Genomic DNA, 22,783 nt, shown 5'->3' on the forward strand with positions numbered 1-22,783 from the left:
AGCTTGCAGATGACAGGCAGGGCGGAATATCAATTAAAAACAAACCCACAATTTATTGAAAACAGGTACCTTTCAGTAGCTCTGATTAGAATAAATCAGCTTACAGATACCATGACTCAGGAAAACAGTATGTACAAAAGTCTCAGGAAAGGGAGAATAAAACAACTTGAAAAGAACACATCTTGAACAGGACTGGACTAGAATGGTCATGTAGGAAAATAATAGAGTACAACAAAGAGCCATACACAGAACACTGTGCTCTCGGGCTTGGGGTGGGGACTCTCAGCTCCCACGTTCTCAAACCACATCTAACGATTCTTTGGGGCACAGGTGCTGGCTGGAGCGCAGGGATCTCAGTGCCCATGTGACAGCCCACGCCAGGGCAGAGGCCAAACGTGAGGAATGAGGCCACCAGGCAAGCTACGCCCACTCCCCCATGAACCTCAGAAGACAGAAGTGCTCTCTGCAAAGGCTACAGGCCTGGTGGGGACCACAGGGCCACGGACAGCTTAGAGTCCCTCTGCGGCCAGTCATGTAAAATCCCGCGATGAACCTAAACCCTACAGCTCCCTTATCCAGATTCCCACTAACTGGACTAACCAGAGAGGTAGAGGAGTAAGACATGGAAACTGCCCACAAACCAAGTTTTGGTCTTTGGTAAATAGGGATAATACAAAACACTAGTCTACAAGTCAGCTTGAAACCAAACTACTGGGCATGGCAGGTGTTAAGATTGCAGAGCCCTGTCAGTACCCACCACAGGAGGGAGGGGATGTGCGCAGGAGGGGAGGTGTTTCCTCCTGTGGTCACTGCTGTGACAGGTCCTGGCCCCATCTGCACAGGCCCTCCCAGCTCCTGGAGCCGCCCTCTCACGGAGCTCACTTCTCTGAGCCTAGCTCCCAGCCTCAAGCACGCACAGGGCGGGAACGCCAGCTGGAGCGGGCTCCCCGGTGAGGGCGAGTTGGCAGTCTTCCCGAGAACAGGAGGCTCCCCTGTGCAGCCGCGGCTGGAGTTAGGGCAGGGCGGAGAGGACGTGGAGCTATGGCAGGCAGAGGCGGCAGCTGAGAGCAGGAAGGAGAATTCAGCTGGGAGAACGGCAGGAGGTTTGGACTGTATGGACACAGAGGCAGTGTCTGTCATCTGGGGTGGGAGGTGCCAATAGCAACGTTTCCTGAATTCTCCAAGAGGAACGCTTCTCCCTGCTCTGGAACTTCACATTCAGACAGACAATAAGCCCAAGGGAAGAGGTATCTTCAGGGTCCCAGAAGTGCCCACTGAAGGTCCATCCTGTTAAATCTGGCTTCTTGGAATAGCAGCCTCATTTGTGAGTCCGTATGCTGCTGCAGATTTGAGCAAGACGGCTCTGAAAGGACAAGGAGAGAGGCCCTTTAGAGAGGAGGAAGCTGGGAGCCTTGCCCACTTAGCACATAGTCTACTCAGGTAGCACTGGCTTTGGGGCCGGGCTGGTCTGAGTGAATCTCAGCCCTCCATCCTCTATTGGTAACATGAACAAACTAACCTTTCTGGAAGGCAGCTATGCTCTCCTCTATACCAACGCAGACCGAACTAACCTTTCTGAATCTCCATTTCTCATCTGAACAAAGGAGCAAAACACCATCTCAAATGAGACAGTGAAGGTATAATTTGGGAACAGCAATGCTGTAGGTCCAGCTAGATGATGGATGTCACCAGATCCGGGGGGCTGGGTATGTGCCTGATCTCAGCACCGGCCTCTGTTCTGTACAACATGTTTGGGAAAGTAGCTCCGCCCGTCCCCTTACTTGGATGTACCCTTCACAGACCTCCCCCCAGGAGGGGGGACCTACAGCAGTCATGTTTGCACTAGGTGTTCCCATCTACCAGCCAAAATCAAAGCGGAAGGGACCGGGGAGGCCTGTCTGACCAAAGCTGAGCTAATTCAATTCTTCCTCTTGAGAATTTAAATAAGACTGAAACTGGACTGTCCGCGTTGGGCAATGGAGCAATAGAGTCAGAGCTGGGAGTGTGGCTACCCAGAGCCACATATTGACTCAAGGTAAGGGAGAACAGAACGAAGAGCCTCGTGGAGAAGGTTACCCACTGAGTGGGGGAAGGACGAGGTGCAAGAGAGGTGAGGGCACGGGCCCCAAAGACAGAGTTGCTAAAGGAGCTGGTGCACCAGAGCGGAGCCCCATCAACTCCTGGCACTGGTGGTCCCACCACTCAGAGGGCCTGCCTGTTCAGTGCTTTCTTTGATTCTGTGGGATTCCTGGTAGCAAGCTCCTCACCCTGTTCCCGAACTATTGTGAGGAAGTTTCAGTCCCCGGGGGGTCGATTGTGCCCTAACATACAGGCACCAACTGCCTGAATGAGGCAGGATTTGATTCTCTTGTGGAACCTCTGTGGCAGGGACTCTGGTTGGACCAAAACTCAGCATCAATTTAGGGACAGAATTGCTGCTCAGTAAGCAGGATAACAGTCAAAATCCCTTGGGGGAAAGAGGCCACACAGTTGTAAGTGTAAAGCAGCAGGCCAGACCCAAAAGGCGATCCTAAGTACGGCTAAACCCAGAGGGCTACTGGAGGCCTCCTGTGTGTGGAGAGGAACCCGAGACTTACAGAGAGCTTCTTAATGTTTCCCAGGGCCTCTGGATCCAGCTGTGCGATGTCAATCCTCTGCAAGTCACTGGCCAATAACCGCATGCTCTGTGTGGAGGGGAGAGGGTTAACGTGGCACGTCCCTCAGGGCAGGAACCTCCACCCAGCAGCCCAGTGTGCTCCGGGGTCCCTTGATGTCCTGCACTTGTGGAGGGGGATGGCAAGGCAGGCAGGAGGGGAGTTAATCCGAAAAAGACAGTGCCGTCGGTGTTTATCACTGGGCCGATAGCTGGATCAGCTGAGTATAAGGGGTGCACGTTAGCTTAGAAACGCCCTGCAGACCTCATCTGAGATAAACCATCCCCTCCGTCCCAGGAGCCGAGGTCAGCAACTTGCTCTGCCTGCTTCAGACCCCTCAAAGCTACACAAAGTGGAAGACACAGCTCGAGCTCCCCTTTCCAGACTAAGCACACACGCACCCCGATAGTGCCCTCCTCTGCACACCCTTTAATATCTCCCTTACTGCACACATCACATGTTACAGTTAATTGGGAGCCTAGCTTGACTACTGAACTGCTTCTCAAGGGCAGGAATGTCTTCTACATCTTGAACCTGCTACAAGACAGATGGGCAAATGTTAGTGGATGAACAAATGAAACCCAGAGCTGGGCAAGGATCTTCCCAGTCTGGAGCTCTAACCTAGGAGAGGAAATGGTTCTGAGTCCTACAGAAATGTGGATATCAGAAGCCATGCAACCAAAGGGACTTTGGGTTTTGGGAGAGAAGTGAGTGATGGACAAGAGAAAGAAAGGCTGAGTAAGCAGCACGCCATGGCCTGATGGCCCTCTGGAACACTTACCTCTCCGCCTCCCACTGGCACAGTGAGGAATATCTCTTTGCTGTCAGCAAGAGGACTGCCATTTACAGAGACATTGTAAATCCGCTCTCTGGCTGCTGGAGTGCGCAGGCCTGGGGTCTTGAAGACCCTATAAAGTGGGAAAGTCTCTGTAAAGATGGCGTGGCAGACTGAATGACACCTTGACCCCATCTGGCCTCAAGCTGCAGTTTTCAAATCACACATTTCTAAGAAGGCGCATTCTAAATTTAGGGTTAAAAAGCAGTATTGACTAAACACAGCTGGAGGAAGGAGGTTGTAATTATCAAACATACATCTAGCGAAAGTTAATTCTTATCCATGTAAATTTTAGGTCCAAAGCTCCATATGGATACCAGTCTCCATCCATCCATCCATCCATTCATCCACAGTCAGAAATAAACTGTGGTTAATATACTTCCAAGAGTGGCTAAGCACTTCCATCACGAGGACTTTTCCAGGGTCAGAGTCGGATGATTCAGAGATTACATCATTATATTAATTCCCAAAGTGACTTTTTCAAGACCTTTAAAATGCTGCCATCTATTTTTCCCTAAATGTCTTTTGCTATATACTCATGTAAAAAAAAAACAATAAGCAGTTAAGGAAGAGAATTAGAAGTAGTAAGTCTTCCTCACTCTCCCCACTCCAGATAACCACTCTCAGTTCCTTATGCGTCCTTCCAGAAACTTTCTATCAAATGGGGTCATCTAGGACACGCTGCCCTGCCACCTGCTTTGGAGATGCTTGTGATCATGAAGCTCTTCCCCATCAGCACATGCGGATGTACTTATTTAATGGCTATACCCCATGTCCTATCTAGTTGACCAGCACTATGGAAGGGATTAATTTATGCTATAAGAACATCCTTGTTTATACTGGTCTCCCAAAAGGTGATGTCCATTTTCACTCCTACCAAGAGTGTGGGAGAGTACCTACCAATTTAAAATAAACTTGATCAGAATCGGAAAAGACCAAAACAGTCACTAGAGGCCTCCTAGTCATCAGGGACAGGTAAAGAATCATTTTGTCACCAAAAACACGCAAACCTAACTCAGGGGAGAGGCAAACATTAGGAAACCCAGGCGGTTACCCTCCTCTGTTAGGGCTTCCCAGTATTTTCTTAAATACCCTTCTTTTCTGGCAAACATCAAATGTTGGGCTCCCACAAAAATCCAAGTGCTGCTGTCAATACTCACCTTGAGTCAAACCTGGGTGTCAGGCCCGGAGTTGGTTTCACCATAGACAACTCCAGTCGGCCCACAGCTGGGGTAACAGTGGCACAATGGTTTGACCTACAGGTGAGACATGACCATTAGGTACGCCAACTCTCAGGTCCAGAGACGGCAGCCGCAGAGGCAGGTAACACTGACCATGTCAGAGCCTATCCTGGGCACGTTATACACATTAGCTCATGCAGCCCTCCTAACCACCCTCTGAGAAGCACCATGATCCTCATTTCCGGATGCAGAAACTCAGGCATATTGAGTTAAATAACTTGCCCAAGATCATACAGCCAATTAGGGCAGAGCCAGAACTCCGAACCCAGGCCGCCTGCCTCCAGAATCTGACTTATCAATCAAGCTAACGAATGAGGGGAAGGAGCCAGCCCCTCAGCACCCTGCAGGCCCCCTAGCTGGAGCTCCTGTCCTCCTGCCAGACAGCTCCCACTGCCCAGGGAGAAATGGGAGGAGCCCACCGCTTCACAGACACACGCCCCAGTGACTACTTTCCTGAGCCTGTTAAGAGGCAGCCCCTCCCCCCAACTCCCAGCATAAACAGTTCCAAGTCTACGGTGACTCATTATTTAGCAAGAACAGGAGGAATCTTTTTTTTTTTTTGGCAGTACGCGGGCCTCTCACCGTTGTGGCCTCTCCCGTTACGGAGCACAGGCTCTGGACGCGCAGGCTCAGCGGCCATGGCTCACGGGCCCAGCCGCTCCGTGGCATGTGAGATCTTCCCGGACCGGGGCACGAACCCGTGTCCACGGCATGTGGGATCTTCCCAGACCGGGGCATGAACCCGTGTCCCCTGCATCGGCAGGCGGACTCTCAACCACTGCGCCACCAGGGAAGCCCGAGGAGGAATCTTTTTAAGAAACTAACTACAGGTAGGTGACAGCCACTTTGTGACCGACTGTGGGTAGCTCTATACGTGGACTGACAGGTAACTGAACAAAATATGCAGTGCTTACTCTGTGTTTCTGGGTCTTAATCTCCTTGTTTGCATTAAAAAAAAAAGGGGGGGGGAAGATAGAGAACGTGGGCAGAAGAACCAGAGAAGGTGTTGGGTCAGATGGTTTCTAGAGGCCCCTCCAGCTCGGATACTGGAGGATTCGATGATGTGAAGCTCAACTTGAACACAAGTCACAAAAGCCCTTTACCAGCTATTTCTGCCATGATGAATGTGGTTCTCCAATAAAACCAAAAACACATCTAAATCTGGAAAACCTGTTACCTTTTACTTTTGCCTTTTCCTTGTATGGACTGGGTTCTCTTCTTGGATGGAGGACACCTTTTAACCTGAAGTCACAGGCAAATGAAACTGAGGTTACAAAAGGCCCTGCAAAGGGGAAAGGTAAGGGAAAGGGGTACCAGCTCTGGAAAAGAAAACTAATACCGAACATCAGAAGGTCTATCTCACAGAATTCACAGTGACTTAAATAATTCTGAACATAATTGATCAACTAAGAATCTATACTGCCTGAGTCTTCAGAATAGGGGCCTTTGACTGAGAGTGAAGGTAAGTGTCTTCCGGACTGAGTACAGCCTGGTTGGTCTCCCCACCCCACTCCCACCCCCTCACAGAGTGCTGCTGTGACGGTCACTAAGGGCACCCAGGTGCCCAATGCAAGGAACCCTCAGCAGTCCTCACCCTTGCTGAGTCCTCGGAGGTACCTGACAGGAATCACTCTTTACCTGCTGACATCCTCCCTTGTTTCTAAGAACCACCCACCTCCCCACTTCTCTGGCTGGCCCTCTGCAGGCTGCCTCACGAGCTCCTCTTTCTACCTTCCCTCCTAGGGTCCATCCTCAGCCTCCCCTCCACGTTCTCGCTGTACAACCTCATCGACTCCCTCGCTGGGACAACCACCTAAAGATCTGGGAGTCGTTGTCTCTCAGTCTCTTACTTCTGCCTGAGCTCCAGGCTGAGATTTCTGTCAGGGCGAGCTGTCCTGGAGAAGTACTGAACACTCAGCAGGCCAAACAACTGACACAGGGACTGCTCCCCTTAGCCCTAACCCAGCACTCCTCCTCCTCCTGTGCCCCACATGCCACCGGATGGCAGTTCCCTAGACTAGAAACCACCTAGTCGTCTCTGGTCCCTCCTTCCCTCTACCAGTCTTGCCTACTCTCCATTATAAAACGTATCGCAGAACCATCCCTTCTCTTTTTACAGGGTCAGTGCCTCAGTTCAAGAATTACAGCAGCCTCTGCATGTAAATCAATGAAGTTAGAACACACCCTCACACATGCACAAAAATAAACTCAAAATGGCTTAAAGACTTAAACATGAGACATGGCACCACAAAAGTCCTAGAAGAGAGCACGGGCAAAACATTCTCTAACATAAATTGTACCAGTGTTTTCTTAGGTCAGTCTCCCAAGGCAATAGAAGTAAAAACAAAACTAAACAAATGGGACCTAATCAAACTTACAAGCTTTTGCACAGCAAAGGAAACCATAAAAAAAAAGGAAAAAGCCTACGGAATGGGAGACTATATTTGCAAATGATGCGACAGACAAGGGCTTAATCTCCAAAATATACAAATAGCTCATACAGCTCAACAACAAAAAAACAAACAACCCAATCGAAAAATGGGCAAAAGACCTTAATAGACATCTCTCTAAAGACGACATACAGATGGCCAGTAGGCACATGAAAAGATGCTCAACATCATTAATTATTAGAGAAATGCAAATCAAATCCACCTCACACCGGTCAGAACGGCCATCATTAAAAAGTCTACAAATAAATGCTGGAGAGGGTGTGGAGAAAAGGGAACCCTCCTACCCTATTGGTGGGCATGTAAGCTGGTACAACAACTATGGAAAACAGTGTGGAGGTTCCTCAGAAAACTAAAAGACAGAATTACCATATGATCCAGCAATCACACTCCTGGGCATATACCCGGACAAAACTGTAATTCAAAAAGATACATGCACCCCTATGTTCATAGCAGCACTATTCACAATACCCAAGACATGGAAGCAACCTAAATGTCCGTCGACAGAGAAATGGATAAAGAAGATGTGGTACATATATACAATGGAATACTACTCAGCCATAAAAAGAACAAAATAATGCCATTTGCAGCAACATGGATGCAACTAGAGATTATCATACTAAGTGAACTAAGAGTCAGAAAGAGAAAGGCAAATACCATATGATATCACTTATATGTGGAATCTAAAATATGGCACAAATGAAACTATCTACAAAACAGAAACAGACTCACAACATAGAGATCAGACTTGTGGTTGCCAAGAGGGAGGGGGATGAGGGAGGGAAGGACTGGGAGTTTGGGATTAGTATATGTAAACTATTACATATAGGATGGATAAACAACAAGGTCCTACTATATAGCACAAGGAACTATACTTAATATCCTGTGATAAACTGTAATGGAAAATATACAAAAAAGAATGTCTCTATGTGTATAACTGAGTCACCTTACTGTACAGCAGAGATTGGCACTACACTGTAAATCAACTAAACTTCAATTAAAAAAAAAATTAAAAAAAAAAAAAGAATTACAGTAGCCTCCTGACTGGTTTCCTTGTCTCTAGTTTTTCCTCTCTCCCGTTTATCCCAAATCCTATTCTGAAATACCTATCTGGTCATGTCATTTACCAAGACCTACCTCATGAAACTGCAACTTCCAAGTTTGGCACACAAGGCCATTCATTTTCTGGCCCCTGCTCTCCCCAGATCACCCTCACAGTTTACACCCCAGCCATACCAAACTGCTTCCTGTTCCTTAAAGGGCGCTTTCATTCCTCTTCCTGGAATTCTTTTCCCTTTCTTCTCCAGCTAGTGAAATCTCACTCATTTTAAAGGCTGTGCCCAAGGGTGCTGGGGGAGCATACTTTATTTTAAGTATTTCCTTTTTCTCCTGACAGGCTCCAGCCCTGAATCTGAGTGCCTACTTACTCTTGCAGTTTGAGGATTCTTATTTTTATTTTCTTCCTCTTCTTCTTCCATTATCATGTCATCCACTTGCATCACCTTTCGTGCTATAAGGAAGTTTTAACAGAGTGATATTTCTCATGGGAATAAACTTTTATGCATTCACATTTCTTATAGGAAATAAAACTTATGCACTCTTAGGCTGTAAGCAAGAAATAGATCCAATATAAAGATGACTTTAAAAAAAAAGAGGGTGTAGACAAAAAAGAGGGTCTCAGTGGTTAAGAAACCCCATATAATGCTTTGTACAGCAGCCCAGCATTCTGAATAAGAGTGCAGACCCTGGAGTCAGACAGCCTTGAGCTTGAGGCCTGGCCCTGCCTCTGACTAGGTCACATGGCTTTCATGGTGATCATCTAAAAGGGAGGAGCCACTTCATAGGGATATGATGAGACCTGGAATGTGTGCTCCCACAAAAACACGGTCTTTGTTATTCATCCCAAACCCTAGAATTGCGCCTACTGTATAAGTGCTTATTAAATATTTGTGGGACAAATGAATGTAAAGTCCCTTGGACGGTACTGAACACATTATAAGTATTACTATTTATTATAATAAAATACTATTTATAAATAATAAATTATTACAACTATCATCTTAGAAGGAAAAGGGATATGAAGGATGTTTAAGATGGATGATAACGGAGGAAATAACACCAATTTTTAATATTTAAGGGGTTGTCATATGGAAGACAGCTCTATGGGACCTCAAAGAGCAGAACCAGTATCAATATGTAGATACCACAGGAAACTCTGGTTCAAAATTAGAAAAAACGTTCTAACCATCACAGCTGTCTATCGATGAAAGGTAGTCTCACTGCTAAATACATACAACCATGGGCTAGAAAATCCCAAGCAGGGATTCCATGGAGAAATTTAATTATGGGAGGAGAGATCAGATTTAATGACTTTTAAGCTTTTTTTTCTCCCTGACACAAATAAGAATCTAAGTATATTTACCTTAAAAAAAAAATAGCTTACAATGTAGTTGAAGTCCAGTGGTCGAGAGGACACAAAACCAGTTTCTACTGTTGTTTGACCTGGGTCCCAGTGTGTTCAGTTCCCAGTGGTGAAATCGGAAGATCAGCCCCCCACACCCCCCACACCAAGTAAGAAAAAAAAAAAAGTGGAATTCAAAAGAGAAATTGGACATTACCTAAATGTAGAAATAACCCAAAGCGACCTAACAGATTGCAGATTTGCAGCTAAGGAACTAGCTCTAGGAACACCCAAGTCCAATTACGTCACAACCTTGCTGGGGCAGGCCTGGAACGTGACACTAGGAAAGTGAAAATCCCATCATGCCGTCTTCATGCTACAGGGCAGCTCTGATGGAAGGCAAGCTGGAACAAGAACTGGACAGTGTCTCTGGCTTGGCCCAGTGGAGAAGGTGCCTGCTTGGTGGGCAGCCCCAAACTCCAGGTCTTGGGTCAGGTTCATCCTCACTGGAGCTGGATGCATTGAGCTACTGGAGCTTAATGACAGTGACATCACGTCCATAACAGAACTCACCCTGGCCTGAGTCTATGCTCACTAATTACAACCCAGCTTCCCCCAAACTTACCCTTTAAGATAGTGTTTCTCAGAGTGTTGGACGTGTATGTGAGAGAATTCTCCACAGACGGGTCAGTGAATTGAGCAACATGGAATGACATGCTTAGACAGTTGGTCCTTTCACAATGCTCTTTGAACCCTTCTGATCACATCAGGGAGAGTCTTGGCCGGCACTAACGTGTCTTGTAGCACCTCTCCAAACCTTGCTCACCTCTCTAACTCAGGGAAGCAAGCAGGCAACACTGTTTGGTTTCCAGCACAGCTTTTGTTTTTCTTCTTTCACCTTCACTTTAGCTCACACATTGGTCTAAAGAGTTCAGTTAGTTATCAGTCCTGCATATCATTAACTGAAGGCAGAGGCTAAAATCAAATTTTTGGATTTGCAAGACTGAGGACCAGGCATTAGAGGGAAGAGGTTCCTCCAGTGACATCTCCCCAAGCAGCCAGCCAACCACACTAGGCCTTCATTCTCTCCGTTCAACAAGGGGTTTTGAAAAGTACTCACTTTTGGCAGATTTCAGGGGTGTCTGAACAGCTTCTGCTGTTAGTTTGTTTATTTCTGTGATATCCAGGTCAGCCTGTAATGAACACAGCCAGAAAACAAAAGGTATATTCCATCAAATATGAGGAACAATATTTTAAGATTAAAAACATTAATTAAAAAACATATTCTTGGGACTTCCCTGGTGGCGCAGTGGATAGGACTCCGTGCTCCCAATGCAGGGGGCCCGGGTTCGATCCCTGGTCAGGGAACTAGATTCTACATGCATGCCACAACTAAGAGTTCGCATGCCACAACTAAGGAGCCCATCTCCTGTAACTAAGGAGCCCACGAGCTGCAACTAAGGAGCCTGCCTGCCGCAACTAAGACCCCATACAACCAAATAAATAAATAAATAAAATATTAAAGACAAAAAACCCAAAACATATTCTTTGATACATACAAAAGATTGTTATGTTAGTTACAATACAAAATATTGAACTTCCATAAACCCACCATACTAACAAAGGCCTAAAACATTGCCAATTACTTGCTTCTAGGCTATGTATTTTTCCCTGTTCTATTTCCTTGCCTCTCCTCGAAAGGTGGCCAGTCTCCTAATTCTGTCATTCCTTAGAGATAACCACTATCATCATTCCATTTGCTTGAAAGAAAGTGTGTGTGTGTGTGTTTCTCCACAAATGTGTATGTGCTTAAACAATATTTTGTTTGCTTTTGTTTTTGATCACTATTTGTGGTTGTAGTTAATTTGTTTTCACTGCTATGTAATATCTATCACGATGGATTTGTTCAATCTCCTCTCAACAGTATTTTGCTATTACAAACACTGTTACTTTCAACTGTCTTATACATGTGTCTGATGCACACCTGTCCAAGTTTTCTCTTGGCTATATACTTAGGGATGGGGCATTACAGGGTTGTAGGGTACACAAGTGTTCAGCCTTAATATTATGCAAAGTTGTTTTCCAAAGTGATTGTACTTGTTTACATGCCAGGAGCAAACAAGTTCCTAATGACCCATATTCTCTACCATACTTGATGCTATGTCAGCCTTCTCATTTTTTCCCTCCAGCTTTATTGAGGTATAATTGACAAATAAAATTCTAACATATTTAAAGTGTACAACATGAGGATTTGTGATACATACACATTGTGAAATGATTACCACAATCAAGTTAATTAACACATTCAGCACCTCACATAGTTACTGTAAAAAAATTTTTTTTATTTTTTAAAGTCTAGAGGGCCAAAAGTTTTTCTACTCTGCCCCTGGGGCCTTCAAAAAGGCTTCCAGTCGCCATTCTAATTAAATTTGTTCCCAGTGGTAACTATATGTATGGGAATAGGCAAAAGCAGGCATGATTCACGGGCCTTTTCTTGCAGGGCACGTGTAAATATCAGAATAGTCGTTACAGACTGGGAATGACACAGGTTTCATCTCTGGGCTGGCAGAGACTACATGGAGTACTCAGACGGGGATTCTGAAGCTGTCAAGGCTTAGCTTAGAAAGTGCTGTGCTAGACAGACGAGTGCTGTCTGAAACGGATGATGGAATGGAAAGTGGCTACTGAACATTTGAAATGAGGCTGGTGTGTCTGAGGAACTGAATATATATAATTAATTTAAAGAGCTACACGTAGTTGGTGGCTACTGTAACAGACTGTGCAGATCTAAACTCTTTACTCTGCCTCATCTAGCAGGCCAGGTCACCGTGTAATGATGCAGGGGCTTAAAGGAACTTGGACTTTAGGCTTTCTACTTCCCCTGCAAAGGTCCGGGCAAAGAGCTGCAAGGAACCTGCCAAGAAAAGAACTACCTCTCTTTATAAACCTTGAAATTATCTGCGCTTCATGTACTCAGCATTTGACAACTATAATTTTTTTGTTGACACAGATAATGTCCCCTCTGGAACCTCTTCCACAGTCAGCACCCACTGGTTGAATTTTGTGAACAGACTAAACTTAAAACTAACCAACAGTTCAAAAATAGGAGAAGTCACTTACTGTTGCTGCTTCCTCCAGCGCCCGCTTGTTTCCTCCAAGGGCTTTGAAAAGAACGTTTTGTTTAGTTACTATCAGATTTTAATAATTTAAATGATAAACCATCCTCCCTAATATGACCACTTACTTTTCTTACACTGGACCAGATTAAGCCCTTGATCCAACACTCAGGAGCCTTTACAACCTAGTTTAACCTCTCTCCAAGCTTGACTGTTCCCCTCATGGCTTATTCTAGGTTCCACCACACCAAAGTGCCTGTTATTTCCCAAATGTGCCACTGTCTCTCATGACTCAGTGCCCTGGTACTTATTTCCTCTGCCCGAAATAATCCTCTGCACCCAAAAAATTTCTAATTCATACTTCAAAACTCAGCTCAAACCCAAACTGTGCTTATTTTTCTCTCTCAGCAGATCGCTGCAATGTGCTGAGTTAGTTGCTCACTATCGTCATATCCAACAACTACTCAAAGCTGTAAAAGTGCCCTGCCTTGAACTGAACTCTTTGAGGACAGAGATAATACCCATAGCTTCTGGCAAAAATACGTCGCACAGGGCTTCCCTGGTGGCGCAGTGGTTGGGAGTCCGCCTGCCGATGCAGGGGACACGGGTTCGTGCCCCGGTCCGGGAGGATCCCACATGCCGCGGAGCGGCTGGGCCCGTGAGCCGTGGCCGCTGAGCCTGCGCGTCCGGAGCCTGTGCTCCGCAACGGGAGAGGCCACAACAGTGAGAGGCCCACGCACCGCAAAAAACAAACAAACAAAAAGTCACACAGTAGGTATGGAGTGAATGTGTATTGAATGAAGAGGTCTTTGCAGATTTAGATGTAGAATAATAACTTAGGTTAGGTCCTCTGGCTGGAAAAACTGGTAGTATCCCCTATAATAGTTAAGAACTCAGGCTTTGGAACCAGAATGCCTAGGTTCAAGTAGACTGTCACTAACTAGCTTATGAGACTTTGAGCAAAGTAAACAATCTCTGTGCTTTAATCTTGTCTATAAAACAGGGATAATATTAACAATTAATATGGTTGTGATGAGGATGAAATTAGTTAATATATGGAAAACACTTGGTACAGTGCCTCTCTGCCATAGAAAGCACTATATAAATGTGCTCATTGACCACTACTCTGTTCTCTTTAGTAGTACTCATAATTTTAAATATATAATCATGTCCAAATTTTAAAAATGATCCTTCTCTACTAACTTGTAAGTTCCTGGAGGCAAGGACAACGCCTGTTTTATTTCCCAATGCATCTTCAGCACCTAGCACTGTGCCTAACACATGCTCAATGAATACTTGCAGAGATGCACAAATAGGTTAATAAATAAAAGGGGAAGTCAAAAGCCTCACTGAACGTCTACTATGTGAACAGAACATGCATTGCTATCCAGGAAGGAGGCTATATACTGGGTAAAGAACAATAAGGAAAATAGTAAAAGTAAGGGTAACCCAGCAAAAGGACAGCCTTTTGCATTTCCTGGGACATTTGGCAAGGGGGTGGGGAACAGGCTGGGAGTTTTCTCTGGCCAGGAAAACTCTTGAGTCCTGCACTTCACAATTTGATATGCCCATTTTAAAATTGGCATTTTCCCTAAGCTGCAGGAAAAGCTGCTTGGGATTATCCTTCCAACTGAGGTCTGGTAATAAACCAAGCCACACATTCATTTTCAAAGGGTTGGATAAAATATCCCCCCCCCCCCCCCCCAAAAGAGTATTTCATGACACGTGAAATCTATGTCAAATTCACATTTCAGTGTGTCCATAAGTAAGTTTTTATTGTAAAACAGCTATGCCCATTCATTGCAGCTGTTTTGGAACCATAACAGCAAAGTTGAGTAGTTTCGACAGAGAACCCTCTGGCCTACAAAGCCTAAAATATTTATTATCTGGTCCTTTAGAGAAAACGTTTGCCTGCCTGCAGAGGTAGATGAGGGCAAGAGCTAAGGAGAAAAGTAAAGCCGGGAGGTGAGACAGGGAGTGGGGGGAAGGAGTAGGGCTGCAGTTTCCTACAGCGATCTTGGAAGACCTCACTAAGAAGACGAAGGCTGCCATGGTAACCACAGAAGGGCTCCAGGCAGAGGCCTGGGGAAAGACTAGCAGCTCTTACCGAAGTAGTCGAGCCAGTTCATCTCGCGCAGCGCCTTGGGGAGTCGCAGGATCTCGATGTTGTACAAGTTATCCATCTCCTTGAGGAGGTTCTGCCTGTCTGACTGAATCTGCTTGGATCGTATTTGCACTGCGAGAGGGCAGAGCGGACGGGACACGGGTCACCCGGCGGGCGAATGCGGCCTGGAATCCGTGCTGCCAGCGCCCCAATCCGCCAGCACCCCGCGACTGCCCCAGGTGCTAGCGACCACCCGGGCTCCGCCCCTTACCTTCACGGTCGAAGTCCTTAAGAAAAGAGGCGAGCTTTCGGCTCCGTACCGAGCTGGTCTTGGTCACCCGACTGCCGCCCTTCCTAGCCGGAGCCATGGCGCTTCGATGGAGGCTGCGGGGAGAGGGGGCCGAGCCACAAGGCGTCGGCGGCGGAGACGGGGAGGGACAAGGGGCCGCAAGGGTGAGGGAAAGGGCGGAGGGCACCTCAGGGGCTTTGGAGGGGGACCCCTGCCCTTCGGGGCCTGGGCATAAAAGATCTGCGAGGCACCCACCTGTGGGTCCCGAAACAGGGGCTGAGAAAAACCTGGCTGCTTCAGCTGAGAGAGAGCGTCTCCGGGGCTAACCGGACGTGCGACCGCCGCCACCAAATTCAAACTGCCACAGTCTGACCAGTGAGAAGCCGCCGTCTTAGGAGGATCCCACAATAACCAATCACAGGGAAGCTCTGCGATCGGACAGCCAGTCCACATGTAGGACTACAGTACCCAGAAGGCATTGACGACATATTTTCGCGACTCGGTAGCCATGTTGGGGCATGCGTAGAGAGACTCGGAGGCGGGCTGGGGCCCTTGGAAGGTTCTTAAACTTTGATTGCTTTAGCTTTAAGTTTTCCCGCTGGTTTAGGGAAAGCGACCCGCAGCCTCAAGGAGAGGAGACAAGCTTCTGGCTCCGGACGCACGGATAGGCCCGGGGAACCCGTAGTCTAAAACAGGAAACTGCCCGAACCCGGACGAGCCTCCTCCGAGCGATAGTCAGGAAGCGCTTCCCGCGGTGGGAAACAAGGGTCCTGCCTTCCGAGAGCCCCTCTAAAGGTAAGACAACGCCTTGCGTTAGAAACTCCTGTCGGGAGGAGTAGACGGCCCTACCTGAGGAAACGCTGTTCTCACCTGCGAACGGAAATAACTCCCACCCATGACCCGGTCCTTCCCCTATCGATTTGGAACCCTAATGCTTTTTTTGGTTTTTTTTTTTTTTTTCCTTCCCCCAACGGAAGATGACTCAAGACCAGCCTTTGCTCGCGGTGCAGGAGGCCCTGAGGAAGTGCTTTCCCGTGGTGGAGGAGCAGCAGGGCCTGTGGCAGAGCGCTCTCAGGGACTGCCCGCCCCTCCTGGCCTCCCTCAGCAACCTGGCAGAGCAGCTGCAGGCCGCACAGAACCTGCGATTTGAGGATGTGCCGTCACTTCGGGCCTTCCCAGACTTACAGGAGCGGCTGAGGCGCAAGCAGCTGGCGGCTGGTGACACTCTCCTGGACAGGCTAGGGGAGAGGCTGTAAGAGGCTCAGTGGCGCTCGCTCTTGGCGGAAAGATTTTAAAACTGGGTGTTTAATAAGCTAGGATCAGTCGGAAGAGTGTTTTTCTTCTTACTTGAGAGCGTGGTATTTAGGGATATGTCAACCTTACCTCCTTTCCGTTTGTTGCAATGGGATCTCTGTCAAGAAGGCATTTTCTGGCACCTCCCTTGTCAGACTAGGCGTGACAGTGGTGGACTTAGTAAAAGTTATCAAAGCAGAACAGAAGAGCAATGGGGATCGCTTATTGGCCCTCCTCTATAGTCTTTCTTAGGTAAAAAGCAGTGAGGAGCTATACTGTAAACTTATTAGGTGCCAGAGCTAAGGGTTCTACATACATTATCTCATAAAATCTTTTCAACACCTCTTTGACTTAACCTCACTTAATTAATTTTTCCGGTGAGGAAACTGAGGCTCAAGCAGATTGCCTATGGTTGTGCAGTTAGTAAATAGTAAAACTGGGATTCTAACCCAAGTATGCCTGACACCAGGGCCACTTGTTCAGCTGTTCATTGGTGTCTGCGTGCCCGGAGTAGCACGTCTCTAAGCTCTTACTATGCCTAATGTTAGACCCTCTACCTTAGAGCTACAGGTAATTGAGGATAGAGAAGAGACAGGGCACGTATGGCCTTTCCTTGACCAGGACAAGAGAAGGTTCTAGTGTGTAGAGTCTGTGCCATAGACTAATAGGAAACTGTCAAAGATGGGGCCTTCTTTGTATTCATTTGTACAAAAAACATTTATTAAGCACCTATGGGATGCCAAGCACAGGTGTTAGGAATACAACAATGAAGCAGACTTAGTTCCTAAGCTGAGTAAAAGAGAGAGACAAGACAATCAATTAAATTAGGTCACGGTACGTTCTGAGATAGTGGCCTTTGATTTCAATTGATTACGTGTTTGTGTGTGAGTATCAGGCTGTTACTTTTAAGTCTATTTTTTAATTGTGAGTCACAGTCAAACATTTTTGAAAGCTGCAATTCTAGGCTAGGGACTGCCTTGCCCTTTGGGAAGTTGTAGCCTTCGTCTTGGTGGCTGGGCCCCTTGGAGTCACCAATGGAACAATAACAAAATTTACCATAAGCTAGGCACTTCGCGAAGCACTTAATATGCATTGTTGCACTTACTCTTCACAACAATCCTTGTCATTCATTGGACAATTGTTTGTTGTTCTGTCTGCCGGTCTCGATGTTTTAGGTACTTAGGATGCACAGTGAACAAAAGAGACTGTTTTTATTCGTGATTGAGAATAAGTAACTTTCCTAAGATCCACAGTAGTCTGGGTGTGTCAAGAGCCCAAATCTTACCTGTTCAAGAATTCACTAGTATGGGGCACGAGGTAGCATGAGAACACTGCTGGTTTGTTGCTTCAGTTTCGTCTTGCTTATTCCTCTCACGTACATTGCATTGGACTGTGTGTGAGCATTTGCTGTCCTGTATGGCAGCCCCAGAAGGGCCGCTTGGTCTTTACTTTCTTTGGCAGCTGGGAATAACATCATCACACAGCTTTGAGAGCCGTGTAACTTCAGCCTCTCCATCTTTAAGTCAGTTCTGAATTCTTGAGCCACCCCTGCCTCCAAGGCACCATCATCAATCTCCGTAGACGAATGGATCTCATTTGGAGCAGTTTTTCCCACTGGGATGTGTGGCAGTAAATATCTGGAGACGTTATTGATTGTCACACCTTGGGAACGGTGGAGGCATGGTTTGTTCTTGTCGTCTAGTAGGTAGAGGTCAGGGATGCTTCTGAACATCCTGCAATGCACAGGGCAGCCCTCCACCACAAAGAATCATCTGGTCCAAGACGTCCTTAGTGCTGAGGCTAAGGAACCTGGCCTTAGGCCTTTCTCATGATATTGCCTAATATCAGACTCTTCCCCCAGAGCCGCCCTCCTCAAGGTGCGTGATGTAGTCAGCAGCCACGTGGAACACGTGCTTCAGGTCTATGAGCAGCATGCAGACATGATCAGCCTCGATGCTGTCCTGCAGGCTTCAGCTGCAAGCCCCTCTGTGGCTGAAATGTTGGAGTGGTTACAGGATATCGAGAGACATTATCGAAGTTTGTATCCTTTGCACACATTTCAGGTAGTTCCAGAACTGTTCCAGGAAGTCTTTTTAATTTCAGTTTTCACAAGATTGCCCAAAAATACATAGTATGGGTCAGTTCTCTTTGGTTCTTGAACTTGGATTCTTTCTGCATTCCTTTGTACAGTCATTCCTTAAATCACTTACTGAGTAACTGCTCCCTGCCAGGCGTTGCTCTAGGTGCTAGAAGATAGGCATTAAAAAAAGGAAATTGTATAGAATGTCAGATGGTGATAAGTGCCTTGGAGAAAAATAGAGCAGGGAATGAGGAAAGCGAGGGGTGAGGGTGGGCTTGTGGTTTTAAATAGGGTGGTCTGGGAAGGCCTCACTGAGAAAGTGGTATTTGAGAAAAGACCTGAAGAGGGTGAGGGAGAGAACCATGGGGGTATTTGGGGGAAGAGTGTTCCAGGTAGAAGAAACAGCAAGCGTAAAGGCCCTGAGGTGACAGCGAGCCTGGGATGTTCAGGAAGTAGCAAGGCGGCCAGTGGGGCTCGAGCCAAGTGAAAGGGGGGTGGTCTAACAGGAGATGTGGTCAGAGAGGCAGAGCTAGGCCTGGTGGGGCCTCCAAGGTCTTTGAAAGGATTTTGGCTTTTACTCTGAGTGAGATGGAAAGCTATAGAAGGTTTTGAGTAGAGGAGTAACCTGATCAGACCTATGTTTTCAACAGTATCACCCAGCTATGTTCTGAGGAAGGACTTGGGTAGAAGCAGAAAGACCTGTTAGTTGGAGTTCTCTCACCTTTTTCCTCTCAATTCTTGCCTGTTAGTCGCATCTACCCTCTGGCTGGAGTTTCTACCTTCATTTGAATCAGTCCCAAGCCAACCTTTATTCTTGCCTCTAGTTTTGATTTTCAGTTTCCTGCAGATGCCTCCCACTGGAATCTCGCGGAACTGCAAGCTGAAATGGAGAATTGAAATCCTCCGTCCAGCGCTCCTGTTCAGCTCCTGTTTCCTTAAGTTGTAGCATCAAACCTGTCTGATCACTTAGTCTGGAGACTTAAGCAGCATTTTCCCCCCTTCCTGCTGTTTTCTGCTTGCAGCGTAGCAGCATCGGCCACAGTGGTGGCAACAGCAGCGTGGGCAGTGGGAGCAGTAGCTGGGGCCACCCTCACTGAGCGCTTATGGTGTGCCAGCTGCCGTTGTAAGAATGTTTGCACTCAGCTGTTAAGTCCTTCCATTCTGTTTCCTTGGTGCTTCTTGTAGTTTCCTTCTCTATCCCCACTGACTCTACCATTGTTTCTCACTTGGACCCTTAATCACATGCAGTCTCTAGACAGGTTTCTCTGACCCTGGCTTCTTTCCCTCTAAGCCACCCCCGGGTAGTGGCCTCACTCCGCAGATCTATCTTCCGGAAGTCTCGTTTTGATCCTGTTGCTTGTGTAGGAGTTTTCAGTAGCTTCTGGTGCTCTGAGGACGAGAACCCCCGTGCTGGTCTTTGTGTTCTGGCTCCACCTGCCCTCTCAGCCACCTTTCCTGCTACTCTGCACATCGTTCCACGCCAGCCGCACTGGAAATGTCCTGTCCCTGAATCCATTATGTGCTGGAATCCTCCTCCTGTCCTCTAAAGGCGATGAACTCGTCCTCTGAACTTCCACTGAGTTTTATCTTTCCTGTCATTTAGAGTCTTTTCAGTTTCTGGTTTTTTCTCACCACGGTGAGATCCCAGATTGCAGGGACAGTGTTTCTGTCCTTTTCCCTGTAGCCCAGAGCCATGTGTGTAAAGAAGGGCTCGGTAAAGATGTGTAGCAGAGGCGAGTCCTGCCCACCTGGTAAATGTAGCAGTAGCTGCGCTTTCACTTTTCTCGCTCCCAGGAGCTCTCTCCAGGGTATTTTCTTCCTTCAGCATATTTCATTTTCTTTTTGAGCACCTTCCTTAACTCCCAGGAAGGTACCTGAAGAGGAAGTACCTTCTGTCCTCAATCCAGTGGGGAGACTTGGGAAACATCCAAGCTTTGCCCAAAGCCTGGGACCGAATTTCGGAAGACGAACACCCAGACCTTGTACGAGGTACTGGTTTTCATTTAGTCCTTCGTGTCTCCTCCCCTCCTTTCTGTGTCTCACCTCTTTGAAAGCATATAGAGATGCCCTCATGGTGCCTTTGTAGCTTTTACAAATCTGATGTTTTGTGTTTTCTGGAGAGGTGGTATGCCATGTGTTCTCTCTCTTCCTGTTCCAGATATCCTGTTGAATGTTTCCTTCTTCCTGGAAGAGTGAAGAAGCCGTGTGTTCATCGGGAGACTAGGGGGACGCAGTTGAAGACCGACCTTACTGCGCTCTGATATTTCTAAAGAAATGTCAGCATTGCAACTGGACTTACTGGAAATGTCAGCGCCTAGAGCCTGAGGATTGTACTGGATGTTGGGTCTTCTTCATGCCAGGTCCTGGGTGAGGGCACATGGTCACACCTTGCCCTTTCCTATGGCTCAGGGGAGTGGACAGAGACAGAGAGGATGCAGGAAAGGCCGTGCAGAAGAACACTGGGGGCAGAAGCAACAGCCACAGAAGTGGTAAGGAAGGAAAGGACAGGGGTAGAGAGTGCCGCTGCCCCCAGCATCATCCAAAGCTCTGAGCCTCGTTGACACCAGGTCCTGGTTTCGTGTATTTGTGTCAGTATCCAACTCCTTGATGAAAAAAAGTGGCTTTGATGATTTAAAGAAGGAAGGGGTGGGACTTCCCTGGTGGTCCAGTGCTTAAGAATCCTCCTTCCAATGCAGGGAACACAGGTTTGAACCCTGGTCAGGGAACTAAGATCCCACATGCCGAGGGGCAGCTAAGCCTGCGTGCTGCAACGAAAGATGCCGTGTGCCGCAACTAAGACCTGACACAGCCAAATAAATAAATAGATATTTTAGAAAAATAAAGAAGTAGAGGTGATATTGGTGGAAAACAGTTACTGTTTTCGAATTGCAGTAGCTCCTTATCATCAAAACAATTTTAGTTTCCAGAGCCTACCACCAGGGGGAGGTGGTGCAGCATGAATTATTCTGAATGCTTTGTGTTTGGAGGGGTTCTCTTGTTGCTCTTACTATCTGAGAGTAAGGAACTGGGGATAGTGGGACTCCTCAAATAACAGTTTTTTGTTTTTTGTTTTTTTTAAACCAAAGCTGCTGAGTGACTTGCTACAGTTCTCTGATCTTGGGGTGGCTGCGTGGATGGGAGAACACCAGCTCACAGTCAGGTGTTCAGGGTTGGGTTTCTGAGGCCCAGTGCCTTCATCAGTGAAATGGTCGTGGTACTTCCCGACCTGTCAACTTCCTGGGCTGGTGTAAAAATATGGGTCATTGGATGTAAAGAGGCTTAATGAAGAATATAGATATTTTTCAAAATGAAAATGACTTTTTTCGTATTACAAAAGTGATATATGCTTTTTAAAAAACAGTAGAGGGCTTCCCTGGTGGCACAGTGGTTGAGAGTCCGCCTGCCGATGCAGGGGACGTGGGTTCGTGTCCCGGTCCGGGAAGATCCCACATGCCGCGGAGCGGCTGGGCCTGTGAGCCATGGCCGCTGAGCCTGCGCGTCCGGAGCCTGTGCTCCGCAACGGGAGAGGCCACAACAGTGAGAGGCCCGCGTACGGCAAAAAAAAAAAAAAAAACAGAAAAATTGTAGAAAACATTTAAAATGCAGAAAAGTATGAAACAAGCTCCACCAGAGATATTTTGTTAAGTATCTTTTTAGTGTCCATATTCACAAGTTTTTTCAACAAAACAATTAGGGTGTTATTGATAAATATTGTTGTTTAAATTATCTTTTAAAAAAATCTTAATATAGTTTGGCCAGTGTTTCATATCTGTGAATATAGCTCAACACAATTAGATGCCATTTCATGAATGTATTATAATGTTATATTTTACATGTATTTTTTTAAGTCATCATGTTTTTCTACCTGTAAGGATAATACATTCTGGCTGTGAAAGATTGAAGTATTACAGAAAGTGAAAAATGCACAATGTCCACCTACCAGATACATAATCATTTTTAATAATCTGGTGTATATTCTTCCAGGAATTTTTTTTTTCTTCCAGAAATTTAAAAAAGTCTGTTCTATCACATATATAATAATTGTAAATAACTTAACTCAAGACATTTGGGTATCAGGTCTTACGATGTGCTGTGGGTACAGAGGTGAAGGAGAGCCCTGAAAAGATTTATAGTTAAACCAGGGAAAGATTTAAACCAGTGTTTCTCAAGTTTGAAAATGTATGTAAATCACTGGTATCTGGTTAAAATTTAGATTCCCATTCTGTAGGTCCTGGGGTGGGGCCCTGGACTCTGCATTTCTAACGAGGTCCCAGGTGATGCTGATGGTCCAAGGACCAGCCTTTAAGTGAAGAGATTTAAACT

At 46.6% G+C, this 22,783-nt stretch overlaps 2 protein-coding genes across 2 annotated transcripts; one reads left to right on the forward strand and one right to left on the reverse strand.

Annotated features, from left to right (window-relative positions):
- Positions 1-33: 33 nt before the first annotated feature.
- CDCA8 (cell division cycle associated 8) lies at positions 34-15,463 on the reverse strand. Its single transcript, XM_027109054.1, has 11 exons — positions 15,343-15,463; positions 15,070-15,182; positions 14,802-14,930; positions 12,699-12,739; positions 10,699-10,771; positions 8,605-8,687; positions 5,908-5,972; positions 4,650-4,745; positions 3,436-3,562; positions 2,598-2,684; positions 34-1,363 (listed from the first exon to the last, which is right to left on the reverse strand). Exons 2-11 carry the CDS (start codon positions 15,164-15,166, stop codon positions 1,319-1,321), a joined length of 843 nt encoding a protein of 280 aa, XP_026964855.1. The 5' UTR covers positions 15,167-15,182; positions 15,343-15,463; the 3' UTR covers positions 34-1,318.
- A 138-nt stretch (positions 15,464-15,601) lies between these two features.
- Positions 15,602-21,077, forward strand: AIRIM (AFG2 interacting ribosome maturation factor). The gene is made up of 5 exons (XM_027109055.1): positions 15,602-15,882; positions 16,065-16,339; positions 18,242-18,421; positions 20,331-20,449; positions 20,619-21,077. The coding sequence occupies exons 2-5, from the start codon at positions 16,065-16,067 to the stop codon at positions 20,654-20,656; spliced, it is 612 nt and encodes a 203-aa protein (XP_026964856.1). The 5' UTR covers positions 15,602-15,882; the 3' UTR covers positions 20,657-21,077.
- The last annotated feature ends 1,706 nt before the right edge of the window (positions 21,078-22,783 follow it).

Source organism: Aethalodelphis obliquidens, unplaced genomic scaffold (assembly GCF_003676395.1).
Source record: "Aethalodelphis obliquidens isolate GAN/ISIS:26980383/991018 unplaced genomic scaffold, ASM367639v1 scaffold9, whole genome shotgun sequence".
Classification (NCBI taxonomy): Eukaryota; Metazoa; Chordata; class Mammalia; order Artiodactyla; family Delphinidae; genus Aethalodelphis; species Aethalodelphis obliquidens.